This window comes from Trachemys scripta, chromosome 1 (assembly GCF_013100865.1).
Source record: "Trachemys scripta elegans isolate TJP31775 chromosome 1, CAS_Tse_1.0, whole genome shotgun sequence".
NCBI lineage: Eukaryota > Metazoa > Chordata > Testudines > Emydidae > Trachemys > Trachemys scripta.
Genome location: NC_048298.1, coordinates 27261964 through 27283044, shown reverse-complemented (window position 1 = coordinate 27283044; position 21081 = coordinate 27261964). Strand labels below are relative to the sequence as shown.

At 38.2% G+C, this 21081-nt stretch overlaps 1 protein-coding gene across 1 annotated transcript in view; it reads left to right on the top strand.

Annotated features, from left to right (window-relative positions):
• Positions 1-21081, top strand: part of COG5 (component of oligomeric golgi complex 5) — a 296023-nt gene that overhangs the window by 23093 nt on the left and 251849 nt on the right. The window contains exon 6 of the mRNA XM_034766634.1: positions 1756-1876. Within this exon, the coding sequence (XP_034622525.1) occupies positions 1756-1876 (121 nt within the window). The remainder of the gene's footprint in view (positions 1-1755; positions 1877-21081) is intronic.

The following is a 21081-nucleotide window of genomic DNA, read 5'->3' as shown; positions in this document are numbered from 1 at the left end:
AGATAATTACTTAACTTATTAAATATTTAATACTTTTAACTTAATTTCATCTTGACTTCCTTAAATTAAATGACTCAGAAGATCCTCTCTTAGGCAAGAGATATATACTCCAGAATCACTCCACCTTCCATCATCTTCACAAACCTCTTATGTGTCTCCATTATTCATAATTTTGTTATCATACTTGTTTCTGATGTTTGCAAATTTGACAGTTTCCACTGCCACAACCTTGTAGTTTTTCACTGCATGGATTCCATTTCTGCTGAAATCTACACCATTTCTTTGTCTTTTCTTGCACTGAATCTCTAAGTCCTATTTCTTAAGATTTCAGCAGGCCCAGAATGTTGCGTGTACGATATGCCATGATCACCACCAACCTAAACCTATATGAACTGACCTGATTCCCCAATATCTAGTTTATAATTGCTCTCCTTTTGTTTTAAAACCTTCCATGTTGCTTTTTTACTCCTCTACTTTTTAGTACTACCTCCTATCTGTTGTTTCATGCAATCTCACCACTGCTGGTGAGAAAACCTTCCCCTCTGCATCTCATACCATCTGGAGTAACCTTCTTGGATCCCTCCATTTCATTTAAAAACTTGTCTGAAAATAGATCTCTTGTGGCTTGGATGTGCCTCTTAAGGTCTTTCTCCTTCTGCTTTTTATTACCTAGAAGAGGAAAACCTGGCTCAAGATTTGTCTGAGAACAGTCAGTTAAAAAGCCAGGAACCTATTATAAGTGCCTCAGAAGTCAACAGTATTGTGTCCTAGATCAATGTTAACAAAGGCAAAGCAAAAGCATATGCAACTGTGTTTCCTGAATAAGATATACTTGGATATTACTTCGTGCCTTCCAGCCAATCTCAAAACACTTTACAAGATTATGAATTAAGTTGACTTAACAATTGACTGAACAAAGGTTTTCATAGATTCTAAGGCCAGAAGGGACAATTATAATCCTCTAATCTGACATGCTATATAACACAAGCCATAGAATTTCCACAAAATAATTCCTAGAGCATTTCTTTTAGAAAAACATCCAAACTTGATTTTAATATTGTCAGTGCTGGAGAATCCACTATGATCCTTGGTAAATGGTTTCAGTTGTTAATTACTCTCCCCATTACAACTTTATGCCTTATTTCTGGTCTGAGTTTGAGAGTAACCATTCTAAAATTATTTCCCCAAATGGAGTGTTTCAGATATTCAGAGAGTACATGGCAATACATATATTGATTGTTTTGGTCAGCTTTAAGATTTATTATCTCCTGAGATAAAACAAAACAAACAAAATCAATATTTGTTTTTTTATTTTGCTTCTGGTCAGACTTTGATCAGCTGAACAAAAGCCAGTCTCTGCTTTTTACTGTCATGGGTAAAGTTTTCTGTGAAAGACATTATATAAAATAAAGGTATATTGGCTTGATAAGTTACATCACATCTTATTTATCAAGTGTTAATATTTCATTTTTGCATAGCAAATAAAATCAGAGGCTTTTGAACAGCATCATGCACAGTAGCATTAATAGTTAAAATAGTGAGCAGTGTTGTATAAAGTCATAGAATATATATAAAAAAATTGTCATTATTTATCAGTGTCCATCTAACTAACCACTAGGTCTCTGATTCTGCAAATGCTTGTTTGTGTGTTTTGTGTTTAACTACAAGTATATACTCAAGAGTTTCCAGGATTGGGGCCTAAATCTATATATACCTAACATTGAATATTCACTTAAAGCCATAATTTCCACACAGGCAGCCTGTGACTTGCTGCGGAGAATAATACGCATCTTGTATCTAAGTAAGAGACTTCAAGGACAGCTGCAAGGAGGAAGCAGAGAGATAACAAAAGCTGCCCAGAGTCTCAATGAACTTGGTGAGTCCTCTTAGTTATTTTAGTGGCATTTAAGTTTCTGCTCATGAGAAGTGCAGTTTTAGTTTTTGATAGTTTTTTTGTTTTTTAAGATGAAATTAAAGAATTGTCTATTTCCTGATCTGAATTAGAGACCAAGTTTATACTGCAATGTAAGCCCTAGGTTTGTAGAACTCAAGTTAGCAAACTCTGTGTTTATTAACTTAGGGATTGAGCATCTACACTCACTTGCAACCCTAGGTTAGGAATTGTTGAACCCTGGATCACAACCTTGGGCTCCCATGTCTACACTGCATTATGTAGGCCCGTGTCCAAAGGCACATGTCACAGACTTCCTAACTCCCTTCCAGAATGTGGCAGCTCTAGCCCTTTGTTGATGGTGCAGTGTGGGAAAATTTGACTATCCAAAGGACAAAGGAAGTTGGCACCTGGGGGATACTTTTGACAATTTCCCAGAGCACAAGTCCAGTGGGGCTGTGTCTACGCTGCAAAGCAATAGAGCTTGAACCCTAGGTCCCTGCTTTCACCCCCATAAGGTTCTAGGACCTGGGTCCGAGCCCTGGAGCATGATTTGCGTGTAGACAGAAGGAGTGTTAGGTTTGAGTCTGAGTTTGAACCTGGGCTTATATTGTAATGTAGACATACATTTTTCATGAGGCTTACCTTGATACAGTTGACTAATTACAAGAGAAATCCTCTGATAATGAGTTACATGTTGGGCAAAGACTTACTTAGAGTAGCTAATTTCATATCAGCCTGTGACTACATGGAATACCTGCAGAGAAGGAAGGTTATTTAGCAATAATGTTGGCTTTTGAAAGCCATTATTCCATTGGGTTTAGAGTAGATCATGTTTTGAATTAAATGTATTTTGTTTCTTTAAAAATAATTAGCCAAACCTGTGGCCTTTCTGAAAGTCATTTTAATCTCTCAGATCTTAGTAATAGCTGTTGTATACAAAATCTTAGCAGCTGTTGTTATTTCTTCTTTGATTTAATGGTATTCAAATTCCATCTTCTAAAAATAGAATGTGGGAGGACTGAACAATTAAACATTCAGAATTATCCTAAGGTTTGTTGTGCATATTTGTCATTGGTGATCTTTTCATACTCTGTAATCAAAAATTATTAGATAATAATTGTCTTTTTATAATTAACAGATGCTGTTATGCAAATGAAAGTCTATTTATTTATTTGTTTGTTTGTTTGTTAGAACAATTGGATGAAAATGCTTAAGTATCAGCCATAATGTTCTAAGTTAGAATAGTGAAGAGTACAAACCCATTATCTTACCAATGCATCTTTTGTTTTAACCAGGTCTTAAGCAAGTAGTTAGCGGGATTAATTTGAATGAAATAATTAGTTAAAATGAATGTGTTAATTTGGCTTTCAAAAGTTTTTTTTTAACATTTACCATGGTTTATACCATCTGAGTATTAGCTCTGTACTTTTTATTTTAAGGCTCTCTGTCTGTATCACTTACTATCTTTCTATACTACTTTAAGTGATGTGCAAGACCTTGTCAAAGGACTTTCAGAAATCTAAATAATAAATACAAAAATAATAAATACAATCACGTAGGTGTCACTGTTCTCATATTTCATGTTGAAAAACTACAATCTTTCCCTAATGCTTAGAGAAAACGTATTAATAGACTTTCATAAGTGTGGTACTTGAATTGTGTGCCCTGGTTAAGTAATGAATCGCACTTGCTACCAGACAGAGGGTGGAATCCTGGCACCATTGAAATCAATGACAAAACTCCCCTTGACTTCGTAGAGCCAGGATTTCACTCCAAGTGCTTGCTACAGTGGGTAGTTAAACTCCCTAAACATTAAATCTCACCAAATGAGGGTCAATCCATCCCCATCATCATATCCACTCATTATAATCCACACCTGAACATAGCCACTTTGTGAACTTCATACCCTCATATCTCAATGTCTCTACTTTGACCCATCAACCTTTTACCCCCAATCCGGGATATTGCAGATTATGTATTCCTCATGCCACCTTATCTTAAACCAAACTTTGCACCCTCTATAATCTGTATGTTATTCCCTGATAACCAGAAACTTCTATGCTCAAACTCTGTTCACTATTTTTTTTAACATCATCTTAATAAAATTTTTAAATCTGTGCACTATAGCATTTGCACATCTGAGTCCTTAGATACTAAATATACCCATAGGCTTTTCTGACCATTTCTGTGTTTTAGCATTTACAGAACATTGATTTCATGTTTTTTTTTTTTTTACTTAATTCAAACTAACAACTGTACAACTGAATTTGAGACCAGATGTCTCCTTTTATGAAGGTTTTCAGCTGGTCTTGATTTAAAGATCATTACTCAGTGGGAAGAAAAAATAACATAGTAATAAAAGCAAGTCCTAAATGTTAGGTGGAGATAATTTAAAAAAATTCCTTCTTTATCAGAGGAAAACCAGAAATAATTTTTTTTCCTCTTTGAAAGGTTTTATTAAGGTGGTGGTATTCCACAGCACTTCAAAGCAGAGCAAAGACATATTAGGAGATGTATAGTTTTACTATGGAGATGTCAGTAGCAACTGCATATTTAAAGTTGTATTGAGATTTTCACTTAAAACAGGTCTAAAATCTTTCGCACTTGAATGACTAGATTTAGTCTCAAAATTTGGCACAATAAACCGTTTATAGGACAACTGAATTTTCTATGTAACTTCAAAAGTAAAGCATTTACTATCTTTTTGTGGAGGAATCATTAAAAATGCTCCCTTTTTTGAAACATTTTCTGTTTCTTCTAATATTTCTTTGTGATTATTTAGCTACAGCAACCAATCAGATGCTTTGTTGAAATTGGATGAAAAAAGATCTTAAGTTAAAATAGCATATAGTGTCATTTTTCTTTACCAATTTGTGTGCACAGATTGATTCTCTAGATATCTACAAAATACTAAATTCCCTGTAATATGTATTTGTACGTAGAAATTGCCATATTGGATCTGACTAGTGGCCCATAGCAGTTAAGAAGTCACTGAGCTAAGGGTACACCATGGACAAAAAAACAAGAGGCTATTACAGGTGTTATCATTTGATTCAGCAATGTTTTCCTGTTGAGAACAGGAAACCAATGCAAAAAAGATAATGGAGGAAAAAAGGAAAATGAAGTGTTTTTAATCAGTTCATATTTAAGAATAATTTCTGTACAAGATGTTGAGTCCTGATCTTCTATTCCATGCTAATTTTATATCTCTGGGTCAGCATGGCTTTGTTCAGTCTTAACAATTTATCATCATGGTATTTGAACAAGTCCTATTACAAAGCTTTAAAAAGGAAAGGCTCCCTGCTTCTAGCTGGACAGGATTTACTACCATGGACTAGGGAAGTGCATGGGAAAAATATCAATGTCCTACTGCAGGGGTAGGCAACCTATGGCACACGTGCCAAAGGTGGCATACAAGCTGATTTTCAGTGGCACTCACATGGTCCGGGGAGCTCTGCATTTTAATTTAATTTTAAATGATGCTTCTTAAACATTTTAAAAACCTTATTTACTTTACATACAACAACAGTTTAGTTATATATTATAGACTTATAGAGAAAGACCTTCTAAAAACGTTAAAATGTATTACTGGCATGCGAAACCTTAAATTAGAGTGAATAAATGAAGACTCGGCACATCACTTCTGAAAGGTTGCCGACCCCTGTCTTAGTGAATGAAGTTCTCAGTTGTAGTTGTATAAGCAGTGTGGACAGGTACTCCTACAAAACCAGGTCCTGTGACAACTTCTAGCTGTGATTCAATGCAGAAGAAAATAAAAAGACATGTACACTAAATAAATTCTATAAGAGGATCAATTGCTTTACTGGGAATAAACAGACAACTTCGAAATTAGAAATTTTTAAAGATATGCAGAGTCAGTAGAGCACAAAATACTTCTTGTTACTGAGGGAATAAAAATATAAAATGATAATACTATTGCTTTGGTAAATTCTTCTTATCGGGTAAGAAAACCTTCCTGTGCATGAACAGGAAAGCTCAGTGATGTATTGGTTGTTTGGTTTTTAAATTAAACTGCTTGATGTTAAATTTACTGCAGGGAAGTTGGGTCTCTGGGAGCCAGGCTAATAACATGCTGGAGTCTTTGACCATTGTGATTAGAAAATTAAATTGAAAAGGCACAGGCCTTTCCTTATCGCTCTTGCAGATAAAATCATAGATAAAGAAACTCCTGAAAGACCTTCCGCTTTAGTTCACCTCTCTGACCCAAGTACTTTTTGTTTCAAGCACTCATTATGTGATTAACATTCAAATTAACTCCAGAATAGGTCGCCATGTTGCTTCCGTTTTGCAAAAATTTAATACCCACAAACTATGTCAAAAGTAATTAGGCTAAGCAATATTAATTATAGGGGAGGGTGGCACTGGACAGCTGAAATCAAATGCCATATTTCTAAATTCCTTTACACTGCTTGCAGGTTAGTTTTTCAATTCTCAGGCAGCTGACTCCACTGGTATTTGGAAGAATACCAAATATTTTGAAAAATCTAAATCTTTTCGGGGATGGTGATGAATAATAATTTGTTTGTCCATAAGTACTACTTATCAGTATTCAAGTAACACATGAATAATTAAGACCTAAATTGTTGTATTAGGTATATATAGCAACTTAATTTATCATTGAGCTTTCATACTTAGGTCTGGTCTACACTAAGACATTAGGTTGGTATAACTACATCGCTCAGGGTTATGAAAAATCCACACCCATGAATGACACAGTTAAAATGACCTGACCCCCGGTGTAGACCACATTAGGTTGATGGGAGAATTCACCCATTGACCCTAGCTTCTGCCTTTTGGGGAGGTGGATTATGTATGCCTATGGGAGAACCGCTCCTGTCAGCGTAAGTAGTGTCTTCACTGAAGCACTACAGTGGCACAGCTGCAGTAGTATTTTAAGTGTAAACAAGCCCTCAGTTGGTATACTTAGCTCTCACTTCTCGCTCTGACCTCCGGTCTCTGACTCTGACCCTTGTTTCCATTTCCCTGCTCTTGACACTTGCTCACAACTCCATCCCTAAAAGATTGTGATATCTGTTTTTCACAGGATTAAGCTTTTGGTTCTCATAGATGCTCTAAGATGCTTTGATTGTTTGCTCAAATCCAGTGTATTCAATAGGGTTTTATTCCCAAATATGAAGACTTCATCAGAGCGCTGTATTATGTCAAATTTTAAGACATGATTTAATAGTTGTTTTTTACTCTAAAAAGATTGAATCTTAATGGTTATGTTGTTGGAATGCCTTAATGTCCAATTTACAGAACATGTCAGAAGTTAATATTTTATTACAGTGGATTTAAAAGAGCATTCAATGTATCGGGCACAGTATTTTTAGTTGTTGCCCTATGGTTGTAAATCTAATGAAGACTACTGTTGTGTATTTTCACACTTTTTGTGGAGAGAAGGGATTTTTACTTCCTTCCCGTCTCCTCTCTCCTCCTATTGTTCCCTGCCTTACTGAAAAACTCTGGCTCTGCATCCTCTATGTTGCATCCTTCTCTGGCCCCAGATGCTGCTACTTCATCATTATTTATTTGTATTACCATATAGTAAGTAGCAGCCCTAGTCATGGACCAAGACCCCATTTTACTAGATGCTGTACAAACCGAACAAAATCTGGAGCTTCAGAAATCACACCGCTGATTCACGTGTGACGATAATGAAGACTTCAGCAAGGAAATGGTAGCAGAAATGAACAGACAAATACTAGAAGAGAAGAGGGAGGCAATGGGATGTAAAGAGATGTCTTCAAGTTGTGGTGAGATGGGTGAGACCAGTAGTGCAGAGCTTCACTGGTACTGCAGTCACAGTTTGTTAGGTTGCATTTAAATTTTGTTGTGTGCTATCTGTGATATCAGACGCTGGTAGTGCTTGTGTCTGCAGGACCTTCCGTCCCTGTGGGAAAGTATGATCGCATATCCACTTGCTTCCTGATGACACCCTTTAGTGACTGTAGTAATAGCTTAGATGTACGTCAGCAGTGGTTCCAGTGATGTGTGGCCCTCAAAATGAAGGAGAAAACTGGGGCATTTTAGGCAACTGAAACAGAGGAGTTGTGAATGATGCAGTAGAAATGAGGAGCAGAGAAAGTGGTGGAAATAAGGGACATGGAGAAGAAATTCACAATGTTAAACGAGAGAAAGTAATATTATGTAAATAGCTTAATTTCAGGGGAACAGTTTTTGAGTTTCTTTTGGCTACTCATCAAACATAGTGAATGTAATTGAATATATAGCTACAGACATTCAGAAGTAAAACTTCTGTCATTATTATCAAATTCCCCTCTCGCTGTTTTTTTAAAGAATCCTTATCTGACAGACAAACATAATATAAAACCCTTGTTTCTGTGTTTCTGCTAATGAATGCCTAGTTTCTATCTGGAGGATTATTGTATCCCAGATGGCATATGAAATTGGCTCTTATTATAGTTTTATCCCGAGATTTTTTTCTAAAACAATGTTTGAGTTTAAGTGTTTCTATGCTTGGCAGCCGGACAACCATATTCACACTGGAGAGTGTCAAAGGATTTGAAAGAACCATTAATATAAATATTCCCCAAGGCGTGGATGCCCATGTTTAACCAGATAGAAGATGTGTAGTACTTCAATTACTAGAATCTTCAAAGTGGCTTCGAGCCAGAGTGGTGGTTGTAGGATCTAACTAGGGATCTCTGTAAATTATTTTTGAGTCCATTGGCAAAATATTTTGCAACTAGATAGCCACAGTGATTTTATAAATCTTTATCATTATGGATATAAGATGAAGAGGTGGGTCTCAATTTTAGTCCAAGAATGGAAGATTTATCTTTTGTCAAGTGCTGAAGGCACTGTACAAGCTCTAAAGTTTTGACAAGCTGTCAAAATTTTAAATCCAGAGCTTTCTAAGTCAGTTGGAGTAAACCAGACCTACATGCGACAAAGGAGAGAGAAGGAATTAAGACTATAGTTCTGTGCAGGGAGAGAGGAGACACGAAAGGGAAGAAAAGGAAAGGGATTATCCCCAGGTTGTAAATGGAGGTTAATGGTAAACCTTCAAAAAGTCTTTTTTAAAGAATCTTTTTAAATTTTGTAAGTTGCCAATAAACTGTAACAAATAAGATCAGTAGGGAAAAGTCTGAAACAATTCCTCAAAACTCTTAATTTTCAAATTACTAAGCAGAAACCTTTTATCTACTGAAAGAGAGGAGTGTGTGTGTTGGGGAGGACAGGCATTTAGATGATTGTACTTGGAATAATAGATGAAAATGTGGACACTGGCCTAGACAATGTTGTGTTTTATAATTAGGGCCCTACCAAATTTCCGGCCATGAAAAACAAGTCACAGACTGTAAAATCTGATCTTCCCTGTGAAATCTGGCTATTATAGGGGAGGGGAAGCCTAATGTGTGCTGGACTTCAGCTGCTAGTTCTGGCTGTGCTGGGGAGGGACGGGACTTCCTTTTCCCCTGCAGCTGCCGCTCCTGGGCCGGGTCAGACAGATCTCCAGGAACCTCCCAGGAGGCTCCATGGCTGCTGGTTGGCAACCCAGCTCTGAAGGCAGTGCAGCAGTGAGTGCACTTCCTGAAGCAAAAATATGACCTGTAACTGTAAATTGGACAAGATTATTAATTCATTTGGCAAGTCTCCGCTTGTGATGTTGCACATTGGAGCCAATGAGACAGCATTACATGGAATTATGTGGATTATAGAAGACTTTGTGGAGCTTGGAAGGGAGCTGAAGAAGAGGAAAATTCAAATGATGTTCTTTGAGATCCACAATATCTTGCAATACACAAGTGAGAGAAGGCCGAAAGTACTAGAGGTGAACTGTTGGCTGCATGATTGGTATGAAGCTGAAGGTTTTGGTTCCATGGAACCTTGGGCCAAATTCTAGTGAGAGAGGGGGTTGTGCAAATGGGACAGCTTGCATCTCACGAGCAGGGGGCTATTCTTGATTGGAGACTGGCTGGAGCAGTCAGGAGGACACAAAGGAGGCAAATGCATTATAAACAACTTAGTATGTAGTGAACAAATTGAACTGATGCGACCAAAAAATATGAAGAGAAGAAATTTTTCATTTGCTAATGTACCAGTGGTAGGTGTCTGGCTAACAAGTAGATTCTAATTGATGAGAAGAAATTTGATATTATTGACATTACTGAAATTTGATTTTCTAACACAAAAGGTATTTCACCCAACATGAGGAAATTCATATTTTGGACCTCATGAGAGAGACCACTGAATTGGAAGTTGGTGTTTGCCTAAGGTCCAATGATCAATATGGGCAAACAAAATACAGTCCCAATCAATAAAACCAGTTAAACTTGGTGTTTAAAAAGGGCTAAATTATCAAAGCTGAGGAAAATTATGGGAAAAAAATGGGAGATGTGAAGGGGTGAACTAGGCCTGGAGGCCTCAGGGTCCTATGATATCCAGTCGTAGAGAGGAGCAGAAGAGAAGTCCTCCTACCAGGGAAGCAACCAAAGAGGGAAGCTACAGGGAGCAGCCAATCAGAGCCCTGCAGGCTCACATAAAAGGAGCTTCAGGGTAGGAGTCAGTCTGTTGCTGCCTGGATCTGGAAGAGAGAAAACTGTGTTCCGGGCTGGCTGAAAGAGCAGCAGGACCATGGACAGCTCAGTGTTGGCAAGGCCTGGGCAAGCAAGAGAAAGTTCCTGGCTGGCTGCTGGGACTGACTGAGCACAGGAAGGTTGCAGGAAGACAGTGGAGACATGGAGGAAGCCCTGGGGGGTATGGCCCATCAAAGGGCCAGGACAAGTTAGATTGCATACCCAGAAGGGGTTTGTTCTGTTTCACGTACAGGCAGTGTGTGAGACTTGGCCGCTCACTGAAAACCTGCCTGAGAAACCATTGACAGGGGTCACCACAAACTGAGAGACTGCAGGCACATGCACTCGACCAGAAGGTGCATGCAAGAGGTGGGTGCCAACCCATTAGAGGAGGTAAAAATTAGATAGAAAAATGTGAGTGAAAATTGGGATTTTTATAAGAAGAATTTATTAGATGGGCAAAAAGCCACAATTCCACAATCAAGAAAGAGGATAACTTTGGCTATAACCCCATCCTGGTTTAGTGGTTAAGTGACGTCAACAAAAATCAGAGGAAATAGCAATTGATATAAATGAGAAGTTATGAACTGTAGAAAATTGATAAAGGAAGTTAAAGACATCAGGGAAAATCCATGGCTGGCAGTGCTAATGACAATAAGGAATTGTTAAAAGTAATATTAGAACAAAAGAAATCCTAGCAATGATATAGGTCCATTACTAGATGGAGATGGTAAAATTGATGATGATGCAGAGCAGGCAGAAATATTCAATAATTATTTCTGTTCTATATTTGGAAAGAAGGAGTGTGATGTATTTGTGTTACAAGAGGATGATGAAGTATTTTCCGGTCTATTCGTAACAAAGGAAGGTGTTTAACATCTGCTGAGAATAAACATTTTGAAAATGGCATTGCTGGACAGTTTGCACCCAAGAGTCCTAAAAGAGTTGGCAAGGAGATCTTTGGCCCACTGATATTAATTTTTTAATAAATCTTGAAATACTGGGGAAATTCCAGAAATTGGAAGAGTACTAATGTGTCAATATTAAAAAAGGACAAGTGGAATGATATAGAGAACTACAGGCCAATTAGCCTGACATCAATCCCAGGCAATAATAGAAAAGCTGATACAGAATTCAATTGATAAACAATTAAAAGATAGGAATATAATTGCCAGTCAACATGGCTTTATGGAAAATAGGTCTTGTCAAACAAACCTGATTTAATTCTTTTGAGATTACAAATTTGCCTGGCAAAGGTAATTGCATAATTATATAATGCACTTAGACTTTTGTAAGGCATTTGAGTTAGTATTGCACAACATTCTGATTAAAAATAGCACTATAAAATATCAATAAGCACATCTTAATTGCATGAAGAACTGGCTGGCTGACAGATCTCAAAAACTAGTTGTCAGTGGAGAATCATCATTGACTGGGGGTGTTTCTAGTGGGGTTTTATAGGGATTGGTAGAAGGTCTGACATTCAACAATTTCATCAATGATCTGGAGGTAAAATATAAAATTGATGCTGATTAAAATTTTGTGAATGAAACAAAGGTTGATGGGTGGTAAATAACGATGAGGACAGGCAGTCATATAGAGCGATCAGGATCTCTTGGTAAGCTGGGCCCATTCAAACAAAATGCAAAGTTATACATGTATGAACAAAGGCCATACCTACAGAAAGTCGGATTGTATCCTGGAAATCAGAGACTCTGAAGAGGATCTGGGGGTCATAGTGGACAAGCAATTGAACATAAACATTAGTTTAATGGTGTGGAAAAACGGGCGAACATGACCTTTGGATATATCAGTGGGAATAGTGAGTCAGAGTAAGGAGTTGATTTTTACCTCTGTATACGGCACAGTTGAGACTGATGCTGGTTCTGGTGTCAACATTTTAGAAATTAAATTGAGAAATAGAAGTGTTTGCATAAAACAGCCACAAATATTAGTTGAGCCCTGGAGAAAATGCCTTACAGTGAGAGACTTAAGCTAGCTGATTGAGCTCTTTATCAGAAAGAAGATTGAGAGGTAACTTGATTACAGTGCATAAGTACCTTCACAGGGAGAAAATATCAGGTGGTAAAAGGCTCTCTAATATAGTGGAGGAAGACATAACAAGAACCATTGGGCTGGAAGCCAAAGCCAGACAAATTCTGTTAAAAATCTTTGATTTATTTTAATTGTAAAGGATGACTAACCATTGGAAACAAGGGAAGTGATGGATTCTCTGTCTCCTGATGTCTTCAAATCAAGAACAGATGTCTTTCTGGAAGACATGCTTTACACAAACACAAGTTATGCTTTAGTCAAACACAGGTTACTGGGTTCAATACAGTAACTGGGTAAAAATTAATGCCCTGTGATATACAAGAGGACAGACTAGATCAAATGGTCCCTTCAGACCTTAAACTATGAATCTGTGAGAACCCATAAGGAACCTGATCAATTATGGACATAAATGGAAAATTGCCAGGCCATCCTAGTGATGGTCTCTTTCAAACAGACTCACGGTGCTGCTTCTCCAGTTTTATCTGGTTGAAAACATGCCTTCAGCATAGAAAAAAAATGTCTTTTGGTGAATCCCAACACTTCAGCCAAAGAATGTGTGAATAACTTGTACACTAGAAAATTGTTTTGTATTTAAACATGATTGGGAATACTCAAACTGGCAGATATGATGCTTACTATGACTCTGTGGTCAGTCCAGCTAAGGGCAAGATGTGTTCAGCATCCTGTCAGCTGGCTGTGGTTAAGCTCTGAGTGCATGATACTCCGCCACCTCCTCCCATGCTGGTAAATAGAGTTCTGAGGGGCATTTTTGCTCAGCTCCCAGTGCACTGGCTAGCATGCTGAACGGGCATGTGAAAAGTAGGGTGGGAAGTAACTTCTTACTGGTCAGGAGCAGTAGAAGACTTCTTGCCCCTGGAATCAAAGGGGAGCAGGTCCCTTTTCTTGCTGCCTTCTGGGGCAGCACAGCTACTTTTTGCCCCTTGCACATGGCAGTATCTAAAAGCACAGTCTAGCTTTTAGGCTGTAATCTTTTGAAATACTGGTCTCTCTCTCTCTCTCTCTCTCTCTCTCTGTGTGTGTGTGTGTGTGTGTGTGTGTGTGTGTGTGTGTGTGTGTGTAAAATTCTGTCATACTTTTTCAAATAAAAAAAATTGTTTGGTCCAACTCTCGTAAGAGGGTCAACATTTATCAGAACTCAATCCTGCTCCCATCAGTTTCAGTGGCAAAATTCCCATTGACGTCACTGGGAGCAGATTCAGGTTCAAAGGATCTAGCTAACGAGCTGAGGGAAAAAAAAAGACGAAAGACTAATCCTAAATGTAATAAACCTAACCACATACTTTCTTGGTTAGACACTGAAAGTGACCTGGTTGTCTCTTGAAGGTCCTCTGTGCCTGAACTAAAGGATGGATAAATGTGATTCCATATGAGGTATGAGTTAATGAGCACGTGGAAGGAAATTTTTGTAGTTCCTGATGTCTGCAATAGCTTTTTAAAAAATAAACAGGTTGTCTTCAGAGCAGGGGTTGTAATTCTTCATGTCTGGTTCAGCGGCATCAGGCTTATAGCTTCCAAAAGTTAATCAACATATTAGGTTTCTTAAAGACTTTAAGACAAAAACAAACATACAAGCAAAACCTTTACAATTAAAAGTAAGTTAGTCTGTTTTTATCTGTCCACCAGCCAAATTCCAGTGTTCCACTGCCCAGAGGCATACAATCTGGTTACATGCTTTATATGTCAAAGGCAGACTCTCTGACTTCGGAACAGCACCTAACCTTATTAAAACAAGGAGCTTCCAAATGTTTGGGGAACATAAATGGAATGGCTTATATATAGCAGGTTGTCTACAATATCAGACAAAGGCTTTAAAAACCTTTATTTGTTCTAATTCATATCATAGAAGGCTATTGGCCTTTAGTCAGTGTTTTTAAACATATAACCCAAAATTGCAACATAACAAAGTCTCAGAAAATCAATAAACCCCAAATTATACAACTTTTGTTTCCCTTTTATTTAAACTCCTTGTCTGAATTCTGTATTATAAGCTTTACTTTAAACAAGAGTTGGCAAAAGCTGCTAAGTCTGCATGAATCTTTCTAAAGAAGTCTCTGACTTCTCTGTTTGGTCATCTTCATGCTTTTGTAAGACTACAGATAAGGTGTATACTTCTGTTTGAAAAATAATTTATAGTAGTGTAAAATAATAGGATCAAAATTTGTAGTAATTTTGCACTAAATTGTACAGTTGGAAACACATTATTAAACCTAAATGTTCATTCCTATATAATGGGTGCAAGCGGTGGAACACTGAATGGTACGCCTTATGATCACATCTTCTTAACACAATTATCCATGCAAATTTCAGATTATGAAGAGATGCATTTATAATTTAGATGACACTGTTTGTATTTGTTAAGGTACAATATACCTCTTTCTATAATGAGTTCACTTGCCTGTAGTGAAAATGGTAACGTCTTGTGAATATCGTTTGTTTAAAGACTGAAGCAGCAACAAAGAAACATAATGACACATCTGGGTGTATCTTATTGTTATTATAGTTACATTAAGTTTTCCATACACTTAATTTTTCATGAGTTCTTTTCTACCAGATAGTTTCTTTGGGGCTGGTATGTAGTGTATTGAGACTGTTTCTGTTAGACCACAGAGCATAAGGAAGCACTTTAAGAAAAAAAAAATTCATCAGGTCTTTTTACCTTTTTCCCTTTCTAGTTGTTGATGTTGTCATTCATTAGATTCGGATGAGCGGCTGTTAGCAGAGGTGATGCCTTCTTTCCTGTTCAGGGTTGAAGCTATTATATTTGTTTTCAGTTCTTGCTTCACAAGGGTATGCATATTGTGTGACCAGTATTCTACTGAATTTCTTGCTTCTGATGTCTTTACTTCAGTTGGTTTGTAGATGATAGTGTATTCATACTCACTGGTGATGGTGATAATTTCCCAACAGGTGAAGCTTCCCTTTTCTTTTCCATTGTATATCTCCCTCGGATGTTTGGAAAATCTTAAAACCAGAGTTGAAAGAAGGAGAATGGTATAACAGCACAGTAATATAACGGTGTAATGAAGAAGCAATACATTAAGCATTATGTGAAGCAATAGATTTGTCATCAGATATTAAGCATTTTTTCCCCACTACCAGTGCTTAATTTATGATGCAAAATGTACGGCAGGCTGTGGGACAGCCTGGCACAATTAACAGCAAAACTGGCCTAATATGGCTGTGGGAATAGCAGTCTGACACAGCCAAAAAGACAAGTTTTACTGCAATGATGTTGTTCCAGCAATAACATTGAGGTGTTTATCAGATGCAGTATCAAGTTAAACCATTACAAGGCTGTGTAGGAAGTTAAAGATTATAGCGAGATAACGGAACAGCAAATGAGTATTTCCTAAATCTAGTTGATAAGAGAAACAAGGACATGCTGCCTGCCAATAGCAGTGTTCATATTAGTGTGTCTAAGTGTAGAGTTGTTAAGACAAGGTAATGCAGAAATAAACATAAGGATACTGAAAACATAACACATTTCATACATTTACACTCTTCATTTGGAATCTAGTTTTTTTTAAAAGGCTAAGTAGTTTCAGATCCTGTATATGCATCTGAGAGATTTTGAGGTTTTATGATGTGGGAAAACATCCTTTTTGTTGCTGTGTGAAAGACCTCTATGAACTGAGAAAACTGGCAATATACAAAATGGATAGACAGACACAAGAAAAAATGTTGCCCCCCTCAGATCTTTCATTTATAGCAGGGGTCAGCAACCTTTCAGAAGTGGTGTGCCGAGTCTTCATTTATTCACTCTAATTTAAGGTTTCGTGTGCCAGTAATACATTTTAACGTTTTTAGAAGGTCTCTTTCTATAAGTCTATAATATATAACCAAACTATTGTTGTATGTAAAGTAAATAAGATTTTAAAATGTTTAAGAAGCTTCATTTAAAAGTAAATTAAAATGCAGAATCCCTCGGACCGGTGGCCACGACCCGGGCAGTGTGAGTGCCACTGAAAATCAGGTCACGTGCCACCTTTGGCACACGCGCCATAGGTTGCCTACCCCTGATTTACAGTAATCTTCATGTTTAGTTGTAACAATAACCAGTAAAGAGAGAACTTTAAAAAATTGTCTGAAATTAAGTGCCCCTTTAGTACCTAGATGAAAATAAAGAAAATGTGCTAACCCAGTTACAGTTCTTATCTAGATGTTTTAAACTTTGGATTAGGGAGTAGTAATTAAGAACATACTGAGACACAAAGCAGTAAGTATATTTGAGGTTAGTCAGACAGTATCCCTTGGGCCAATGGTGGGGGAACAAAACAGGAAGCCTCTTGACTGGAAAACTACAAGAGAAGTCCCCTCCCTGCAGATGTGGATAAATAAAGCAATACACACAATGTGCAGTTGATGTCACTATTAGGATAGATAGTGAACTCTTGGCATTTTAACCCAGTGTTAATTTGGGGGATAAAAAGGTTCTTAACCTGAAACTTGATAATACAGTTTATACCGCTTAACATTTTGTTGTTAAGATGCTATATATGGGATTTTTGTTTTTATGTGCAAGTCATGCTCACTTTGACAGAGAGCATATCACTTAAGGATTCAACTCCTCTGAGGAGCTGAATGTTTATCATCAGGTGGATAGTGAATGCCTTAAGTTTGACAAGATGAACAGAAGACAATATAAAGGACAGTAGCTCTGGTATAGCACTGGTGATAGAAGGTAGGAAGGATTTCTGAAGGCCTGAAAATCCCTGCTTGCTGTTATTGCCTCTGTTCTTTTGAGAAGTGCATAGTGCATCTTTCCCCCAGGACAAGACTCAAATTGAAATACTCTCATGTACATACTATGTTATCATACATGTCATAGATTTTAAAAAGATGAACCATAAGGTCTTTAAAGAAAAAAGAATAGAGAGAATGAGAGTTGGAAACCAGAATTGTTCACAGAAAACAAATATTTACCTGAGAACACTCAACCATGCAACTGTTCTGCTGTCTGACAAATACATCGTTGTCTACAATTTTTCATCATGTTGTGATACACACATTACTTAACAGCAAAAAAGCTATTTCAGTTGTCCAGGTAAATATGTATCTTGTATATTCTAAATCTCGAATAAGAATTTTTTTTGTAGTAATGTCTGACAGAGCACAGTGATTCTGTCTATTCAGATGGCAGATATGCTCTCTACATGCTAAAAATAACTTTAAAAATGATGTGTACACATGCAAAATGCCTTCATGCCGGATTCCATTTTTACTTTAATATGTTGTTTTTAAGTAATCTAAAAGAAATTAGATCAATTAAAATTTAAATTTCTTGCTAAATTAATGTTGAACTCTTGTTTTAGAGTGTGTGTGCCTCTGTGTGTTTATAAAAAGTGTGTGTGTGTGTTTACCTAAATATTCAGGGAGGGAAGACGCCTTGGTAAATAAAGTTAAGGAGTTCAACCATGTAGTGACCTTTCATTAGACAGTATTTTAGTCATCTTGAAAACAAATTTAAAACATGGTAATTTTCTCTGTCAGTGTTTTAATAAGGGCTAGTTCTTAAAGGCTAAGCTAGTTCTCCTAGAGACTCCAATATTTCCTATCCCTATTCAGACTTTTTCTCTATTTCTCTTTTAACCCTACTTGCCTTAGGATAAGATGTGTGAATTTGAATTGAACTAATGACTTTTTGTGAGGGGAGTGTAAAATGTACTAGCCAATTTCACGCTGTACAATAATATTTATTTCATATTCCATTTGTCTCCTCCCACTTTTAGCTTTATTTTTTCATGCTGCCACCAACAGTTGCAGTAGCATCCAACTTCTTGTTCTCCCATTGCCCTCTTTTTTCCTTCATATTCCTCCTTAAAATCGACTTCTTCCCCTTCCTAGAGTCCCAGTGATCTGTGAACAGACTTTCCTTATTGGAACTGTTGCCCCAGGGTTTGTCTTGTCTTTGAGATTTTAAGCTTTCTGTGGAGCGCATGTGTTATGGTATGTTTTATAAAGAAGCATGTACACTTACAGGGCTGTAAAATGCTTAATACTTTGCGGTTTTGTATAGTGCCTTTCTTGTGAGGATATCAAAGTGTATCATTATTCACATTTTTCAGATGAGGAAACATAAACACAGGAAGTTTAAATGACTTGCTTGAAATCGCACAGCAAATTTGGCAATAGAGATGGGAGCAGAACACACTTGACTCTGATGCTAAGGCCAGGTCTACATTACAGACTTACAGTCCACTCTCCCGAATGAGGAAGTTATACCAACCTAACCCTCCGTGTAGACAGCACTATGTTGATGGGAGAGCTTATCCCATCAACATAGCTACCGCATCTTGTGGAGGGAGATTAACTACACTGATGAGAGACATTCTTCTGTCAGTGTAGGTGCATCTTCACTTAAGTGCTACAGTGGTTCAGCTGCACTTAAGTGTAGACCTGCTTTGTCCCTCCCTTGAGCTAACTATTGGACCATGCTCCCTTTCTTTATACCATAAAGTATTGTACTGCAGCCAAGCATCTCCCACAATTCCTGATGTCTGGGCTAACTGTTCACTCTTGCAGCACACAGAGGCAGATTAGTGTTTTGGCACCACCACGCTGGCATGTGCCATCTGCTCCTGCTTGTGGCCAGATGCTTTGCTGAGATACTGAAGGTTGACACTGCCATAGCGTCCCTGGCAGAAGATACGATTATCCCCTCAGAAGGGGAGTTCTATCCTAAGGACCTCAGGGAATACAAAAATGGAGGCTTCTCTCAAAAAAGACTTTGTGGACTCCTCAGCCTCCCTCCAGGTGTTCCTAACAGCTACTTGCTTTTCGAGGGCATAGCTCTCTCCTAGCTGGAAGATCACAGAGCCCTTGTGGGTAGAGATTTCCCTGACTTCAGCTCTGTTAAAGAAAGTTTCCCTGGCAACAGCATATTGTTGTTAATATCTCACTGGATACAATGAGATTCTCAGCCAAAGCCATGGCCTCCAGCTCAGTGACCAGGCAGGACCTATAGATCTGTCCATGGAAAGTGGATAGCCACACCAAGCAAGTGCTGTCTCCAAATTTACAGGAGCCCTGCTTTTCAGAGAGAAGCTAGACAACATAGTGGTGGACAATACTGCAAAATCAAAATGGTCCCTCCCACTGTCTCATCATGCCTTTGAGAGAGAGTACAGACCAGCCTTCAGACAAAGGTGCTCCTTTTGGTCTTCATCCTCAGAGAAATACTATCAAAAGGACAACAGGTTCTCCAGAGAAAAGCTGTGGAACCGTAGCTCTGGAGGAAAGCCCCAAGCGAACCCTGCCACTCCCAAAGCCTCTGTATGATAGAACCCTGCCTGGAGCTGAAGCTAGGGGGCACAGTTTCCCATTTCCTGGAGAAATGGGTTGCATTGACCATGGACCCATGAGCCAGGGAAATAGTTAGTCAGGGATGATCCCTCGAGTTACGGACTCCACTTCATCCGTTCTTCATCTGGTCTCCTATCTTGAATTACCCCGTAAAGTGCAATCTATTCCAGAATGAGATATCTCATCTCTTGGATATGGCAGTAATAGAGAATGTCCCCTCAGAAGAAAAATTATTAGTGTTCTAATCCATCTTCATTGTACACTTCTGAATGATGGGGAATCCAACCATTCTAGATCTCAGAAGGCTCAACAAGTGGATTAAGAAAATGAAGAAATCTCTACAGTGTCTTTATAACTTCAGTGGATCTGGTGGATATATATCTCCACATAATTATCAGACCCTGCCATTACAAATTCCTGAGGTTTGCTAGTGGTGCGAAGCATTGTCAGTACCGGGCACTCCAGTTTGACTTGTCCTCAGCCCAGCAGGTCTTTACAAAGGTGGCGGTGGTGGTAATCATAGCCAGACTTAGGTTACAGGGAATCCACCTTTACTCCTCCTGGATGACATCTTTTAATCAGAGCTCCATCCCCAGCAACAACACACAGAGCTATGTCCCTGATGTTGAATTTCCTGCAGATGCATGGTTTTATTATCCATATCATTATTATCCATTATTATCTTCTTGATTCCATCGACCAAAATAACTCACTTAGGAGTGGACACAGATATCTTGATAGCAAGAATATATCCATTTTTAGAGAAGTTCCAGAAGATTCAAGACTTCCTCAAATTGTTTTGGAACTGCAAGAGGCCTGAAACTAGAACCACTAAGCTTTCAGCCACTAGTCCCCACCTAAATTAAAAATTTAAATTAAATTAATGGAGATATCCCATCTCCTAGAACTGGAAGGGACCTTGAAAGGTCATCCAGTCCAGCCCCCTGCCTTCACTAGCAGGACCAAGTACTGATTTTGCCCCAGATCCCTAAGTGGCCCCCTCAAGGATTGAACTCACAACCCTGGGTTTAGCAGGCCAATGCTCAAACCACTGAGCTATTCCTCGCCCCCCCCAATCTGGTATCATACATAGGGATCACTCCATGGGTACAGTCTCACATCAGGCCCTTCAAGGCTTCATCTTAAAGATATGGGGGCACTCTCTGAAACGCATGAAGGATCACGTGAAGGTTCCAGCACAGGTGATCAACACCTTTAAAATGGTGGTCAGCCTCTATGCCTTCC